The sequence below is a fragment of the Maylandia zebra genome, linkage group LG22, assembly GCF_041146795.1.
Source record: "Maylandia zebra isolate NMK-2024a linkage group LG22, Mzebra_GT3a, whole genome shotgun sequence".
NCBI lineage: Eukaryota > Metazoa > Chordata > Actinopteri > Cichliformes > Cichlidae > Maylandia > Maylandia zebra.
Genome location: NC_135187.1, coordinates 4,094,900 through 4,112,898, shown reverse-complemented (window position 1 = coordinate 4,112,898; position 17,999 = coordinate 4,094,900). Strand labels below are relative to the sequence as shown.

Genomic DNA, 17,999 nt, shown 5'->3' with positions numbered 1-17,999 from the left:
TCCGTCTCGTCTCCGTGTTTGTTCACCTCCAGTCTCCACAGTCGTGCCCCCGTGTCTGTCTGGTCTCTCTGTGTTCTGTCACCGTGACCGTCTGTGTTCCCCGTCTTGTCTAGTTAATACATCTGCAGTCCTGGTCCCATGTCCATCTCAGTGTTTCATCAGTCTGTCTGTTTAGTCAAGTGTCAGGGTGCTCGGTCTGTGACCCAGCATTTTGAGCTTATTTTGTATTTTTGATTTCTTAGGTTATATTTGAATATGTTAAGTTCTTATGTTACTTTTAATTAAGGTTTAGTATAATCTATGTTATCATCAAGGTCCATTTAGTTTTGAGTTTTTATCTGTTTTGTCCTCTATGTTTAACTTTCAGTTTTGCCCGTGCTTTCGTCTCCCTTATCTGTTCTCATGTGTCTCTCCTCATGTTTCGCGTCTCCCCAGTTTGTCACGTGTCTCATGTCTGTGTGTTCTATGTTGTCAAGCTCTTGTTGTCATGTCCCATTATGTTTCCTGTTTTATTTTGAAGAGTCCCGCTGTGGCATCATGTTCATTTGTGTCAGCTGTGTTTCCCCAGGTGTTTCCACTTCCCTCATTATCCTTTTGTGTACTTAAGTCCTCTGTCTCGCTCTGTTCATTGTCAGGTCATCTGTTTAGCTCATCTGAAGCATTCGGTTTCTCAGGTTCGTGGTTTATGTTTGTATGTAGAGTTTTCCATGTCTAGATTTAGCTTTCCCAGTTCAGGTTATAATTTAGTTTTCACCATTGTCATTTTGTTTCTACGTCTTTCTGGTTTCTGCTTTTGGGTACGCTCCTCAAACACACCAACCAACCCGGCTGTGACAGTCAAGTCCACGTGTCTGAGTCTCAGTGTGCGTTACATCTTGTTTTATTTTGTTAGTAGTCTGTCCTGTTAATCAGATTTAGTTCACCTGTGTTCCCTGGTGTGTTCCAACTCCCTGATTATCTCATGTGTGTACTTAAGCCTCTAGTTTTCTTCACTTTCTAGTTGCAGTCCCCCCTCATGCTCTAGTTAAATAAATCTGCCATTTCCCAGCCAATGAAGCTGTGCTTTGAGTTCACGTTTGTCACGATTCCTGCATTTGGGTCCACTTCCTGCCTGCTACACTGTCCCGTGACAGTTTCATACCAGAATGCTGATCGTATCCATGACTGTTCAGTTATACAAGTCTGAAAATGCTGGGAATGTTTTGTTGTAAAAGCTCAAAGCTTCTCTAAGTGTACATCACTTCAAACAGGGAGAAAGCAACAGGGAACAGGCTTTAAGGGTTAGAAAAGTTACCTGGACTGACTATTACTATAACAGCACTTAAAAGACAAAGTGACAGCAGCACATACATAAAGCATCAATCACTGATGGAACAACAAAAAGGACGGACGTCTCTGTTTTGTCTCCCTTTCTTACTCTTTCTGCTCCTCTCAATCTCTCCAGGGTCCACAGCTGAGAAGTGATACATGGCTCAGTAATAGCCTGAACCCAGGGGACAGCAGCTCTGTGGCCTTGGTAAGAGACTATCAACACTGGCACACCTTCACACCCGGTCACACACAGACAGTCACAAGAGTGCCGGCGTACACACAGGAGTACACACAGGTTTGACTAATAGTAGCTCCTGCAGGCTGTGACACCACCATTTTCTCCCAACAGAGCATCCCTTTTCCTTTTTCGTGATGTTGTGACACGTGCAGGAGTTGAAATTAATATTCCTTTTGTCTGCTTTCCAAAGTCTCTGAAACAGCATTTAAACTGGGGACGTACGTCTGTGTAGCTTCTCACTCATCCGGGTCAGTCCTGAGAGCTTAGAAAGGAGAACACTTGCATTTACAGGACAAAGGACAGTCTTTTGAGGATGTCAGTGTTCACATTTTGGACAGAGAAGACAGATGACCTCCTTTACTCCTCTTTCACACATCTATGTCCACTGTGAATGAGCATCATTGAACAGAGGCAGTGACTTACAACATCTGTTATAAGCCACTGACAATGCAGTCTTGAAATCCCTTCCAAGGTGCTTCAATCACCACTTACACTTTGCCCAGGTGACCTCAACACATCACACGATGGGGTGGACATCACCCCTGGAGATGGTCTAAACCTACACCTTTTTCACACCTTAGCTCATGTGATGAGTCACAGAATCAATAGTGGGTCATTGACATTAAGGATCACCTTAAACAAAGACAACCCGACTTGGAATAAAATACCCAGGACTCTCCACCATTTGTTTTTAGAACTGAAGAAGCCTCTACCACGAGAGATTACATCTTCTAAAACATAAGCAATCCCATTATTCTTTTTTAAATCCTCAAGATTACACTAGGGATGACTCAAAATGTTGGGGTGTCCCTTGTGTTTGATTGACCTGTCATTTAGACAAGGAACAGAAAACAGACTCCTCAACTTGTCTAAAAGACAGAAAAACCTTCAGAAGACATTTAAAAATGTTAAATCGATGAAGTTAAAAAATGTCCAAACAAATATTGGGTATTTTAGGGGCTATACGAAACTGTTAATCACATTCTCCGTTAACCAAATCGTGCTTTGAACATCGCAGAAATATGCAGCTTTTAGTGTCACCAGTGAACCGAGAGTCAGATTAGTTTCTAGAGTTTAGCAGTTTGTTCCATATCATACATCCTGATGCAGAAGAAACAGAACCTGGTTACATGTAGCGTTGGTTATATTTGACATGCAGCCTTTTTTTTTCAGTGTGGTGTGTTTTCTTTTCTTTCTTTTTTTTCTTTCCCCACCTCTGCTCATTTGACTTTCGTTAATGGAGACAGTGAGTGACACTACCCGGGGTGGAGCCATCTGTCAGGGATGCAGACTCAGGTAGTGGTCAGCGGCCGTGTAACACCCAATAACTGCTATTTTACATTAATAAAATATGAGTAATACATTTAACAAGTACTATCGCTGGCACCGACCAGCAAAGGCTGCAGTCTTTAAATGACTAGTGGACATCCTCAGTCCACTAGTCGTTGCTGGTTCAGGTTCAGATGGCTCGTTTGGTCACTACACTGTAATGAAGCCCATTAGTTTTGGTCACACCTGTGGCTGTTTGGCAGTACACTGTATGCAATGATTACAGTATGTTTTCATTCACTAAAGTAAAGGAAGTGTTGGTATATGTTGCTTGTTTGCTGTAGAACAGGTGTAAGAGTAAGGTGGAGACATTCAGCTTCATCTTCTGGTGAGATTTTGTTCATGGCTCTTAGTTCCCTTAAGCCAAACTTAAGCAGACATCCATCCATCACTCACTATCTCCGCCTGCTTTTCATCCAACGTGGCTGGAGCCTTTCCCATCTACCACCGAGTGAGAGACGGGGCACGTCCAAGCTGCCAGGCCGTCACACAAGTGACACATGGAGACAGACAACTATTCACACCTCTGCCAATTTAGAGGCACTAATTAATCTGAACTACAGTCTGAGGCAGGAAGGTGGAGCACCAGCAGAGTCAGACTGAAAATGAAACCCAGAAAAGCCTCGGCTGTCTGGAGGTTTCAGACCCAGTTTATAGGTCAGCAAAGCTGATCAATTAATAATAAAATACTGAGATGAATTCTGAAATTTAAATGACATGTCACGTGTGCCTCAGCCACTTGGTCACTCCACCTTTTTTAATGTTTCAGTGACTCTCTGAAGTCTGTGACTCACAGTGATGCTGCCAAACCAACACAGCAGACACACTACTGGGGCGTTTTTGCCTTGACTCTGGTTTTTAGCAGTAAAATTAATAATCAGTTGAATTGAGGGCAGATTACTGACTCAGCCAGATGAGACCATCCCACTGTCTGGCCATGAAAGAAATCCTTGGCAGGCTTGCATGTTTGTTAGAAAGAATCGTGTCCAGATGCACTGACCGACATATTAAAAGGCTTGTGCTTTTAATTAAAATGTTTATTCACTTATTTACAGCGATACACAAAACAGGATTATGGACATAAAAGAGTGTTTTTTGCTTTATTCAGCTTTCTTTAGTGCTCTGATTTTGTCTTGTGGTATATATACTGGGAGTCACAGATTTGGGTGTTTTATCCTAATCTGCTCACTGAGTCTGGCATCATTTTCAGGTCCAAATGCTTGTTGAGTTTTTAGAAACTTAGCTTAAAGACGAGCGACACATAAGCAGTGTAGATAAAAAGCTGGAGAGGCCAAAACAACACCTCAATAGTTTTTGTAGTGCTTGTGTTAAAAAAAGAAAGCACTGTAGAAGGTAGAGATGATGGGTCTTATCCAAACTAGCAGACTGGAAACGGGGTCGATTATTATCACCTAACAAGCTTTGAGCCTCTGGGCTCAGGCTGCGATGGAGGCTTCAGAGTTGGGGTAGGTTCACTTCTTACAGATTCATTTTCACATTTCAGCACCAACTCGGTACATTTGAGGATATAATTCAGGCTTCACAGAGCTCCCTGTGGTGCCACCAAACTCTTTTCTTACTTTCGATAATGCGGGGGAGGAGGATGCCCCAAAAAGGAGTGCTTTCCCTTTAACTCAGGTAAATTCCCATGTACTGAAACAGACTGTCTGAACACTTTACGCTCAATACACTACACACACACACACACAGGCTTGCAAATACAGTGCTGTAAGAAAGTATTTGCCCCGTTCTGAATTTCTTATTTGTTTGCATATTTCTCACACTTAGATGTTTCAGATCATCAAACAACTTTATGATAACCAGAGTAAAAATATAATGCAGTTTTTAAATGATGATTTCATTTATTAGGGCAAAAGCTACCAAATCTACCAGGTCCTATGTGAAAGTAATTGCTGTCTGTTGTTATATCTTGAATTAACTGCAATTAACCACATTTTTCAGAGACAAGACTTAAATTTCACCAGGTGCACCCCGGCCTGATTACTGTCAGTTTAATCAATAAATCACATAAATAGAACCTGTCTCACAAAGTGAAGTAGGCTAAAGATTACACTCTGCAGGGGATGCAAACAGCTGGAAATGGCCAACGGCCGAGTAGCCATTCCTGACTTATTTGATGTCTGCAGGCATAGTTGAGACTTCATCACAAAAAACAGGAGGCATACAGACATCCATCCGGACCCTGGTGCTGACTCTCTAATGAAATTTATACCACTGGGACCCAAGCAGACCCTAGAAGTCTCAGAAAATATGATCCCAACTTTACTATCTCAAAAAGCAGCACATCATGTTACATCCACGAAAGAAACTAAGTAACTGACATATATCATCCTGAAATGGGTTACAAAGCCGTTTTTAATGCTTTAGCACTCCAGCAAACCACAGTAAGAACCATTATCCACAAACGGAGAAAACTTGGAACAGCAGTGAACCTTTCCAGGCTTCCCAAGCAGATTTACTCCAAGAGGGTCACAAAAGAAACCAGAACAAAACCTAAACAACTGCAGGTCTCACTCATTTAAGGTCAGAGTTCATGATTCAATAGTAACAAATAGACTGAGCATGAATAGTGTCCATGGGAGAGTTCAGAGGAGAAAACCACAGCTGGCCAAAAGGAAAACATGAAGAGTTCTGGTAAACTTTTCTGTGGACTGAAGGTTTGAGTCCTGTTACATCTGGTGTAGGATTAACACAGCATTTCATAAAAAGAACATAACAACATGGAGGCGGTAGTGTCATGGTCTGGGGCTGCTTTACAGCTTTCAGGACCTGGATGAATTTATGGAACCATTAATTTTGCTCTCTAACAGAAACATCTGAAGGAGAATGTCTGGCCATGAGTTTGTGCCCTGAAGCTCGATGGCACTCGTGCTATACAGCAGGACAGTGATGCAAAACACACCAACAAGTGGCCTAGACAAAGCCTGGTCTTAAATCTGATTTGGCGTGACCTTAAACAGGCTTTAAAACTCCAGTCTGGCTCAATTAAAGCAATTCTACAAAGAACTGTGTCAGAATTCATCCTGAGTGATGGGAAAGACTCATTGTCAGTTACTGCACTGCAGTCCGTACTGCCAAGGTTGACACAACCAGTTTTTAGGTTTTGGGGGTAAGTTTGGATAACTTTGCAAAACTGCATTTTTTTCATTTATCCAGCTTATTGTTGTCCAATATCAGAAGTTGTGTGATCTGAAACATTTAAGTGTGACTCATATGCCAAAAATGAAGAAATCAGGAAGAGGGCAAACATTTTTTTTGCAGCACCACGTATCTTTGGGGGCGGGTCTTTAACATTTCTAAGGGCTACACTGTGTAACAACAGGAGACAGTTCTGGATGAGTAACAGCGCTTCTTTCTCACCTCCATAATATTTGAGGGGCCAAAAATCAACACTCATGCTACCACTCTCACGCTGGAGAGCGCTCAGATGTAACAGGAGAGCTGAGGACGCCAGCACCAGAGTGTCTTTTGCATTCTGTCACAGAGGCTTTCAGCAAAATGGAAAAATAGATTGAGGTGTGCAGCAAATGGTGCAGGCATTAATTTTTTTTTTTTTTTTTTTAAGAGATAATAGCACTTTACCTGATCCCCATCTTTCCGTACCGGCACGGCATCCGCTGCTGGAGAGGCAGAGAGGGAGAGAAAATGAGATGAATTTAAGATTTCATTATCAGGTGCTTCAGTAGTTACAGGTATGATGCCACATGCAGAAAACAGGAATCGGTTTAAGCTGTCTGTGATAGGAGAAGGTGAGACAGGAAGATACAGTGAGGGAGAAACACTGACAGCAAGAGGGAGAAGCAGATAACAGTATGTCACACTGAAGCCGCCTTCGGCCTGCTCGCTGTGGAGGAATGACAACGGCGTCCAGTATTTCTCTCTCACACACACTCGAGCACAAACACACCGAGCTAAAATTAGATTAATTATCCACGCCAAGCTTTGGCACGCAGAGGGCACAACGAGTGTGAGTCATAGAGGCCAGAGATGACTCTGAAATATCTGAGGGTGATAACAGTGGATGCTTATTATTGCCAGTAAAGTTAATAATTTAGTGCTAATAAAATAGAAAACAGGGACCACTGTTCTCTGGTGGAGCAGAGTAGAGAGACTGTGATGACAGCTGACTCACCACTCGTCTTGCTTTCCTTGATGACCTTGAGCATGACCTTAATGCTAAATTAAGTTATCCAATGAATCTGTCAGTGTAGCAGCTCATGCTAGCACTCTGTGTGAGAGCCAGCAACAAACGAAACAATGATGAGACACAACAGGCTGCCCTGCATTATTTTTGCTACATTACTGGATGTACTGTGCACCAGAGCAGCATTAATACCCCGGAGTACTGTGCAAAAGTCTTGAGCCACCCCTTCATTCTTAAATTTTTCTATAAAAATGGGAAATAGGTGCAATTATACACGGGAATACAGTGCATAAGGCAAAAGGACAGTTTTTTATGAGCTTGAAAATTAATAGTCTGAACTCTTTTCTGTTCATCTGGACTTAACGTTTTCAGTGGAAGAAAACATTAAGTCCAGATGAACAGAATCGACTTTCTGGGATTTCCTTACCTGGATGATTGAGCGTGCATCAAGACAAGATCTTTTAGATATGATTTCTTGTCATTTCAGGAATCATTTTCCAGGCTTCTTGAAGGACATCCAAAGCTGTGTTTTGGATGTCGGCTGCTTTTTAATGCACTGGCAGTGTGTTTGGGATCAGCATCATGCTGAAAAATAAAGCTGTTGCCAGTCAGATGCTTTTCAGATTGTAATGCATGGTGGAAATCTGAGAAAAGAAATCTGATAGCGCTTTACTGTCATTCACAATGACAATAAATTGAATCAGAATTTTTACATTTGGATCAATCACTCTATAAAACCTGCTGCCACTGATTTTCCACCCAGTTCTTGTGTAGTTTACCTCGGCCTTTTCTCTCTGGTCTCCAGCCTTAAGAATGACATCTTGACAGTAACCATTTCTGATCATACTTCTGTGAACAGTAGAAGAGCTAAGTGCCTCTTTCAGATCCTGTGCTAAGTATTTTTCTCCCCCCCCCCCTTTTTTTTCTCTCTTAGACCTGCCAATTCCTCCTCCAGTTGTCCAGTTTACCCACATAGTTTTAACGACACACTGCACACCATGCCAGGATATGCCAAGTTTTCAGCTGTCTGAGAATGAACTTGTTGGTGCAAACATACCATTTTATGATTGTCAAACTGTATTATCGTTGGCATTTTTTATATATTTAACTAAAGAAATGGGAAGAAATTGTGCTGTTTTAACAGGCTGCCATAACAAAATGCCAAAAGCTAAAACTTTAAATTGCTTCTTTGCTCCTTTGTGAAGTCTGTAGACATAACACTGATGTATGCCTTGAGATAGATTCCTTTTTGTGTGCTTAAATGACTCATAGGTCAGTGTCAAGTGGCCTAACAAAAAAACGAAAGCATTTCTCTGAAAATGGTCAAGTCCGAGGACTGGACTGAGGCTTCAAAGACTAACTGGAAGCAAAATATGATGAAAGGATGGCTCAAGACTTCTGCACAGTACTGCAGGTGCCTGAAGTTGTATATGTAGTGTGCCAGCTCAGAGATTACAGTAAGCAGGCAGTAGAAAATGCCACAGTAATTTGCACCCAATGGCAGATTTATACCAAGTGTCAACATTCTGCAGTAATGAATTATTTTTCTGTAAATCGAGGAGTGTTTACTACATTAAACTGCATGACTTTATTCAGATTTGGTGCTTGAATTAGACTTTTCCCACCAAATTTATTAATGTTTATTAATGCATTGCACTGTATATTAACGATGCCAGAGAAATGTTAAAGCATGTTACTGAAAACCAGGTAAAAAATGAGGCGCTTGTGTTACGCTTGTACTGCTCATCCATCTCATCAGCCATCGTGCTTGATTACATTTTCCCTGATATCGGTTTTCCATCACCTTTTATATGTTGATGAAACCTTTTCGCATTCCTGACATCGCCCAAATTTTGGTGGAAAAAAGTCAAACAAGAATGGAATAAGTGCATCTTCAGTGGCAAACACGGCGCAGTTCTCTACTCTATAATTGCCAAGGAAATTCCAGACAACATGCACGAATGCTTCCAAGCTGCTGGTTCAGTGGGCTTCAGCTCCTTTTGAGTTCATTGTCAAGCATCAGGTCATAGATTTCAGGACCAAGAAAGACACCTTCCTTAATTATTGGTTAATTAAATGTATTTCTTAAAAACTGAAGCACATCACGTTTCCGTCAGGCTATAATAGCTGTCCAATACTTCATAAATAACAAAACAGGATGTTCTAGATGAAAATGGTTTTTAGATTTTGAGTCAGTAAAATTTGTTCCAGGTGCAGGTGAAAGAATCCCAGGAGCAAAGTGCTTGTTAACCAGTGTTACTGGATAATAAAATTAAATAGTTAGATCCTGAATACAGCATAAAGCTGTTCAGTATTTCAGGTCAATATAATAAACCAAATCATTCTCAGCAGATTGTATTGATACAAAAAAGAGTGAAAACCGGGCTACAGACACAGAGGGCTGAACAGAGACTTCTTGAGCTCTAAATCATGTTAACAGGAATATGAATGGCTCTTTCCAGTAAGCTGTCCTTGATGCTCCTGTTATGATTCAGGAGCCTTGGGAGGGATGTCAGCTAATGTGGTTCACCTGGTCATCCTGTGCCCTGAAGATCGTAAAAGCTTGTCTCTAAGCTCATTCTCTGTCTCAGCACCAGCTGGCATCAAGCTTTTAGCTCATTTATTTATTTATTTTATATTCAAGCACAAAAGTGCATACATTTAATTATATATTCAGCAACCAACATGCTAATAAAAAATAAAACAATCATATATTTTATGAAAGGGATGTGCATACATGTGCTATGCTAACCTTAATAAATGACCTTGGTCTTATTTCTTGTGTGAACACTGTGGCAGTCGCTGAGTCAGTTTGTCGCAGTATGTTTCACGTAGCAAGCATCACATCCTAAATATGTAAACAAAAACAGGATATGAGTCATAAGCAGGGAACTGAAGTGCACGGAAAAGTCTTCTTTTCTTCCTTCTTGGAAGCACCATCTTTTATTGCAGCATTAAGATGATTGAGAAGCAAATCTCTGTCCAGTATATCACTGAGTGCCAGCGCTAAAATTAGATTAATTATCCACGCCGTGCCTTGGCGCAGGAGGGCGTGACCTGTATGAGTCAGTGATGCCTGGGATATTGAAGGATATTAGAATTAAGTGGCACTGAAAGGAGGGGGCTCCCCCTTGTTAACACAGATTATAACCTACATCTGTAATATCTTTTGGTAGAAAGAACTGAGATAAAATCACTGTTTGATCCAAAGGGCTGCAGGAGGACTAAAATACTTCAAGTCAAGTGCTATGAAATTAGTCCAACTTCTTTTTTTTTTTTTTTTTTTTTTTTTTTTTTTTTTTTTCTAAATGACATCAGAAACAGCAGTATGCGACATTACGTGATGGCAGAGCTTCAGTTCATCCTTTGTCATTTTTTTTTTTTTTTTTTTTTTTTTTTTTAATAAATAGGACAGGGGGAATGAATGAGAGAGAGAGGGGGAGAGAAAGAAAGAAAACCAAAGGGGAGAAGAGACGGTGAGAAGGGGGGGAAGAGAGAGAAAAAAAACAACTCCTGGGTCACCTGTATGGAGAAAAAAAACAAAAAAAAAAACAAACAAAAACAAACAGAGGAGACAGCAAACAACAAAGAGCAACATAATAATAGAGAAAACAAAGCACCATCACAATAAACTAGCTAGTCATAGATATCAGTATTTACTAAGTAATAAACGATATTGTGCAGCACGCAAGATAGACAGCGCACAGTGTGCTTTGAGGCAGCAGCCAAGAAAGCTTTAGTCCGCGTCTGTGAATACCCATGTGTGCATACCTGTGTGGATCAGCATGCTTGCATTCCAAAGGTTTCTCCATGTAATGATCTGCTAGGGAGTGTGGGGGGGCCACAGCCCCGTCCTCCAGGGTGTGAAGCGGGTATGGAGGAGATCAAAACTCCAGACATCCAGAGGCCCCCAGAACACAAGAGACCATGGAAGACCAACAGAGGGGCAGCCGCGCCACTGTCCCAGTAAGAGCTGAGGAGAGTCCCAGATGAGGGCTCGCCCAGCAGCCGCGGAGCAGAAGTCAGGGGGAGTTGCAGTGACGCGCCCGTGAGCTCCGCCGGCCCCCAGCTGCGCCTGAGTGACCGAGCCCTAGGCCGAGAGGCCGGGGGCACCCCACCTCCAAAGGGGCCCGAGCGAGCCCCAGGCCCCAGGCCCCGACAAGCGGCCGCCAAGGAGTGAGCCGGTGTGTACCCGGACGCCCACCCCCAGACACAAAGAACCACCAACACACCGACACCTGAGGGAGTCCGCCACCGGCAGGGGAAGTGGTGGTGGGTGGAGATAGGCCTCCAAACCTTGGAGGGCCTGAGGAAATTAGTCCAACTTCAGCTAGCAGAAGTCAGGATGAGAGTGCTTATGAAGAAAATTGCCTAAGTTGTTGAATATCAATCTGAGGAGTAATCCTGGGCGTTGTACACTCATCATTAGAACAGTTCATTGCCTAAACCTTCAAAATCCTCCTTTAGCGCATCACCTCTCTCTCGTCTCCTTGCGAAAGGCTGGTTGAAGTGGATTTAACGGCTGTAATCAATAAGGCAGATTGGACTCACTTATCAGGCTACGCTGCTCAAAGAGCCGACATTTCTTATGTATCGCATTCTGAACATATGGCCCAACATGCACACCGATGCTGTCTGCATTGATTTTAAACTCTCTCCCTGGTCCCGCCTCACTGGTCCCAAGCACGACAGTGTCTAAAAATACCTCAGCCTCGATAACTTCAATGGAGACCTAAGTTGTCTCTCCAAGGAGTACCAACAAAGACCAAAGGTGTAGGGAGGGTGTAGCTTTTTGCTCTTGTTCAGGAGTGGACAACACAGATGTTACACTTTATGTCAAGGGACAAGAAGGTGATAAAAGCAATTGATTCAGTTACAAAAGACCCTAGTGCTCACCAAGCTCCACTTGGAGGAAAAAGGTGTTTCTAATTATTTTTATTCCAAAACACAGATGTTTCATGGAAGTGTAGATGTGCCAAAAACTGCATTAATTGTACTGGACAGCAGGGGGCGACTCCTGTGGTTACAGAAAGATTTCCAGTTGCGCAGACATCCATAGGAAAATGATCGCCGTTTCTGTTTTCTGTTGGGATCTTAGCAAACACTTTCCTGATGACTTTATGATCTCAGTTTCTAGTTTCATGTCTTACTGAATCAAGCATGATGTTTATTTTGTGAATTGTGGTCTCCATCAGTCCCAGAAGGATGTTAAAGCAGAATATGGTTTAACACATGTAACTGGCAAGTTGTTTGCTGTGCGAACAACAATCTGTCCCTCACATAGAAACTATCCATCCATTCTCTTCCACTTATCCTTTTCAGGGTTGGAGGCGGCGGTGGCGGCGGGAGGGGGACAGGTCACCAGTCTGTCGCAGGGCTAACACGTAGACACAGACAACCATTCACACTCACATTAACACCTGCAGGCCATTTAGTGTTTCCCATTAACCCTTCCCTACTAACTTTAATTGGTCCCTCGCTATAACGCGGTTCACCTTTCACGGCCTTCCTGTGTGCAGTTTTATTTTGTTTGTTTTTTACAGCGCATTGTGTTCTGCATCCTGATTGGCTGTAGACCACTGTCAATCAATCTCCTCCTTGCTGTGTCTCCTGTACAGTACAGAATGCGTTCAGCTTGTCAAATTTACATAAATCTTCAATCGCTCGCAGTGTGACTCTGAAGTGCTGCACTGTATGTTTGTAAGTTTTCTCCCCAAGAAACAACAATGTCGACGAAACGTTTTGCACCGTCAAAGGGACCTGCGATAGCGCCCAAAAGGCAGAGGAAGATGTTAACCGTTGCACAAAAAGTTGGACTTCTGGACATGCTAAAGGAAGGTAGAAGTTACGTTTTTTTTTCTGACCATAAGGCGCATTAAGCGAACAAAACAGTCATATAAGTCAAACTTTACTCAACTCATTCTTCTTGCTTCCTCTATTTCCATAGTATTGATTCATTAATGTTGAATTCCCTCACAGCTGCTCTATTCCCATGTTCTGGACCTGAAAACAGAGTTTGATCTTTGGTTTCATTCTGTAATACTGGACTTATTTTTCTACAAAGGTTTGAACTTTGAGAGTTTAAACAAGAGAGGAAAGTGTGAAAATGTTCATGCCTGTCTGAGAAAAGTGTATAAAGTGTGTAGTGAGGGGTTTTACAGCCTTAAAACATCTATAATAATTGGAAAAAATAAAGTTGGCTACTTCGCGGATTTCACCTATCGAGGGTTATTTTTAGGACGTAACTCCCGCGATAAACGAGGGACCGCTGTATTTGTTTAGAAATGTCTCTTAATAAAGTGTGGAGCTAGAGCTAGAGTCAGTCCCATAGGGTGAGAATCCAGGCTCTCCAATTCACCATTCAACAGCATTACTAATAATTACTGATAAAAATGTGATAATGTTCTAAATTATTACTAATAAAACAAGATGAAGACTAAAGGTTTGTGTCTTAAACAAAGAGAAGTCATGTTGATTCAGTATTACTTCACCTCACCTGCAGTGGCTCCATGCACAACTACTGATGCCCAAGTTTAGAACCACTGATTTAAACACATCAAGCTGTTAATGCAGCAGGCCTTCACACACTGTTTCATTCTCTGTGATTGTGCAAACATCAAAGCTCACTGAAATGTGGTGCACATCCACTAAACCAGTAAACGGAGCTAAATAGGCTGCGCGCATTCATTCTCTGTAGGATTCCAGATAATCACCTCTCAAGACTAGCGGGAAATCAGACAGCATGGAGCAGACTGAGAAACGGGCTCCACACACAGTTTCAACTTGGAAGAGGATGAAAATTTAATATTGTAAAAAATGTAAGTTATCTAAATACTCTGTAGGTACAATACACTGTAATGTAGCTGATCAAACATCAGCTCACCAAGTCCTGTGTTGTTTACAGAATTAATGTGATCAGATTTTATTAAAACATCTTTCTTATGTAAACAAAATAACACTGACTTTGCAGCAAGTTGACCCACACCCACGCATGTACTCTGACATGTACTCTGACCCACACAATGCAAACTTGTTCCTTAAAGACATTTCTTAGTCTTAGGCACATTTCCACCAGAGGAATAAATTGACTTTTTCAACTTTGTTAGACACGTTTGCTCTCTCTCTCTCTCTCTGTTAATGAAAGGCATGCAGTCTTAGTCATGACTCTGCTTCTCTGTGAGTACATTTGAGATGCAGCCCTGGGGATCCTGGAGGCCATTTACTCCACACAACACAACCGCACGCACACACACAGGCACATACAAATTTACACACACACACAGCAGAGACCTCAGGAGCTGATGGAGATCCCTGCTGGAGAAGTGGTGGAGGAAGGAGAGAGTGAGGAGAAAGGCACAAAGGGAAGCTGAAGACTCAGAGAGTCTGACAGGAGGAAACGTTGAGAGCTCAGGACATAAGGGGATTGGGTATTTAGGTATGTTGGGTAATAACACAGACTCATGGAAATATTCATGACATTTAATCTATTAAGTTGTGTTTCTGGACAGGAATTTTAAGTAGTCCAGTCTCATACTTAGTTATTGGTCATGTCTGTGGTTACAAAGTAAAGTTTTTTTTTCTCTCTTTAAGGCCAGAAAAAATCCACAGTAAACAGTTGGAGGCTGTGACATTAATCAGTCCACTCATTCAGAGACCACAGTCCCTGAGGGGACAAGATATTTACACTATACATACATTTGATTATTCATTATCATTCAGGATAGTTTAGGTTAGGTTCAGGGAGATGCTTCTGTTGTGTGGAGAAAAAAAAAAACGTGTCTAGTTGTGTCCAAGGACATAAACTACTAGACTGCTGTAACCATTTAATGTTTTACCGCTTGGCTGTAGGGAGACAGCAGCAGGGCTGCTGGGAAGATGGACAAAAGGTAAACAGAAGAAGAGCCAGAGGAAAATATGGGAATGAAAGGAAGAAAGAAGAGCAGGGAAAACGTCATGTCAGCAGGTGGTTGTTGTGGCAAAACACAAAGAAATCTCTGTTATTTAACCTCCTAAGACCAAACTCCTTCATGGCATGCATTTTTAATTTCTCTTTGCTATTTGGGCTTTATACTGTCGACAGAACACTATAAAGTCACGATTGAGTAATGATGTGCAAAACTGTTTATTTGGTGTCTGAACACAGCAGCATTTTTCCTGAGTACAAAAACAAAATGAGAAACAACAATTGTGCCCCTTTGAGCAATATGGCTCATTTGAAAGAGCAAAATTTAGTATTGTGGTCTAGACAACCCAAAATGTGATGTCCCCATATGTGGACGCCAGGTCCAAGGAGGTTAATGTTACTGACACCATCACATCTGTACAAACCTGAGAACCTGCAGTTTTCATCTAATACCAAATAACCAAAATTAAAGATCCCCTGTAACATACAATCATTGAAATAATGCACACATTTATATTTTCAGTGAGAAAGAAAACTGCACTCATGAAAGTGAGACTGCGAGATAATCTGTGGAATAAATCAAAGCCGTCACTATAATGCAAGGCCCACACTGGCATACTGTGAAATAATCACAGCTGCTTGGACTAATATGTGTAAGTCGGAACAGCTGGCGGCATCAGTGATCACTCTGGTGCCATTTGATGGACATTTACCCAGAGTTCCCTGCAATACCAGGAGGGACTGCAGCGTACATCGCAGTCATTAGTGTCAGTCAGTGTCAGACGACTTAATGACCATTAACACTTCAACTTCTTTTTTAGCATCTGTAGTGCTGAATCATTTTTAAGAAACAAGGTCTGTGTCCTTACAAGCACGTGCTGTTTTAAAAGAGTGAACATAGCCTCATAGCCTGGGAAGTGAAAGTGGTTTAAACCTGCAGGTTCCTTTAACGGCCAGCAGGGGGCAACACCTGTGACTCTAAAAAGAAGACACATTGTATAGAAGTCCACGGGGGAAACAGCCTGTTTTCACTTGATTTATTCTGTCAACAAATGTTTGTCTCATGTTTGTGGTCCAGGTCACTGGTTTCAAGCCGGATTTATTACAACATGATGTTTCTTTAATAAATTGTGGACCCATTCAGAGAAAAATAAATGAAAAAGCAGGGCATAACCAGCAGTGGCTACCTTGTGATTGATAAGTGACTTATGCTCTCCGTTTGTCTAGCCAAATGTGGACACTTCTGTCTCCAGAAACTGAGATGGCAACAGGAAAAATATTGCAGACTGACGGTAGCACGGAGCAGGTATTCTATCTTCTCTTGAAAATGTTTAATCAGCAGCAAATAATTCTAATATGATAACACAGCTGGTGCATTTCATTCAGCATCTAGCGGGTGAACCATGATGGTGGTGAAATTACAGTTAGAAGAGTAAATGTTGAATTAAAGGGGAGAAAACTTTCAGCAGCACGCAGCGCTGCTCACTCGCTCAGCTGTTCTGGGTCTGATGTTAGCGGGCACTGAGAAATCGATTTCTGAACACACAGAGAGAACAAGGCAGTGTGGCAATCAGAGAAAGAACGAGTTGGAGCTGCTGTAGCTGTTTTATTTAGATCGCAAACAAACTTTGAAGTGAAACATCATCATTACAAACACTGGTTCTCCTTTCTGTGAAACACCTCATGTATCTGAATCTATAGGATAACTAAAGCAGAAGAAATGATTTTGCCCTGCTATGCAGTCTCTCTCCATCAAAGGTGACTTTAACCAACTCTAAATACGACCACTACTTGTATAAATGCAGGTGCTGATGTGAAATCCCACCAAGAACGCACAACATTTGAATGAGACCAGACTGATATTAACGCTAGATGAAACTCAGACAACAAAAAGCCACTTTAGCTCATTGTTTTCCTGCTCCTGCCCATTTCCATCATCTACTTGGTGACTAAGAGGCAAACTAAAGAGTCATTTATCTCAGGACCCTGTTTTCTTCGCCATAACAACAGTATAAAGCTGTAAGCATCTCTACATGTCATTACAAAGGATTTGGTGGGTTTGCCATCACTTGCGAGAAAAAGTGCTGGCATATTTGAATCTATAAACCCTTCTCTGTCTAAGCTACAGAATTACCAGCGACGTGGCTTAGACACTCTGCAGAACGATCCAGACATCAGCACGGTTGTATCGACTGAAAGAAAATGACGAAGCCGGCATGTTATTTTACTGAAAAGCTGGTATTCGCATGTCATGCTGTATATTCTGCATGTTAAGCTGTATTTGTTGCAGCTTTTTCATATTTATAAATAGCTGCTACCAGGTTTCTTCTGTATATTAGATTATTCTCACTGACACTTCCTGATGTCATGGATTTTAAAAATGTTTCAACAAACAGCACCTCTGACGTTGATACATGTGCCCATTGTCATCATTTATGTAAAACTTATTGTGACGCGGCTAATGATTATTTCTGCCGTTGGTTAATCTGCTGTTTATTTTCTCTATTACTCAGCTGATCTCTTAAAATATCAGACACAAGTGAAGCATAGCCGCTGAACTTTCAGTTTACAAACGCAACACAGAGTTGAAATGCTGAATTTAAGCAGTGTTTACAAAACTGTTACCGGTCATCAGAATGATCAAACTGCAGATTCATTTTCTGTTGACTCTCTGACGTATAATCAGGCTCCCAAATTCTAATTTATTCTGCTCAAACTCGAAATCTTAACCGCTGTGCTGCAGTAGATCCACCCAACAAACAGGCGTTGAATCCATTTGTGTAATTATGTAACTGGTTTTACTAAAACAGCGAGGCAATGGATGCTAAATCTTTTGCCGAGCATTGTACTTGGTAATTAACCTGACTCCGAGTCTGATTATGAATTACACAGTGTGGAGCTGCAGCGTGATGTTTGCTTGTTAGCCTGTGAAACATGCAGCCCGGCGCCTCTGAGGTTTGGTACAGTATGTGTGAGGCTACTGACCTTTGAGGAAAAGGTTGTTTCTGTTTGTGCACGTACCCAAACTCTGCAGCGGAGTCGAACAAAAGCAA

At 41.8% G+C, this 17,999-nt stretch overlaps 1 protein-coding gene and 1 long non-coding RNA gene across 8 annotated transcripts in view; one reads left to right on the top strand and one right to left on the bottom strand.

Moving 5' to 3' along the window:
* The window catches only part of LOC101468857 (uncharacterized), a 72,982-nt gene that overhangs the window by 32,331 nt on the left and 22,652 nt on the right, over window positions 1-17,999 (bottom strand). For 5 of the 6 annotated variants that reach the window (XM_004569733.5, XM_004569734.5, XM_004569735.5 and 2 more), the window contains exon 2: window positions 6,482-6,519. The exons of the other annotated variant lie outside the window; for it this stretch is intronic. In XM_004569733.5, the coding sequence (XP_004569790.1) occupies window positions 6,482-6,519 (38 nt within the window). The remainder of the gene's footprint in view (window positions 1-6,481; window positions 6,520-17,999) is intronic. 6 annotated transcript variants of the gene reach the window in all.
* LOC143414521 (uncharacterized) lies at window positions 616-8,802 on the top strand. 2 transcript variants are annotated; one of them, XR_013095138.1, is made up of 4 exons: window positions 639-674; window positions 838-863; window positions 1,445-1,516; window positions 7,978-8,802. It is a non-coding gene; the product is annotated as an uncharacterized LOC143414521 (long non-coding RNA). The 2 variants fall into 2 exon arrangements; XR_013095137.1 differs by lacking the exon at window positions 838-863 and having other exon boundaries at window positions 616-674; window positions 7,978-8,800.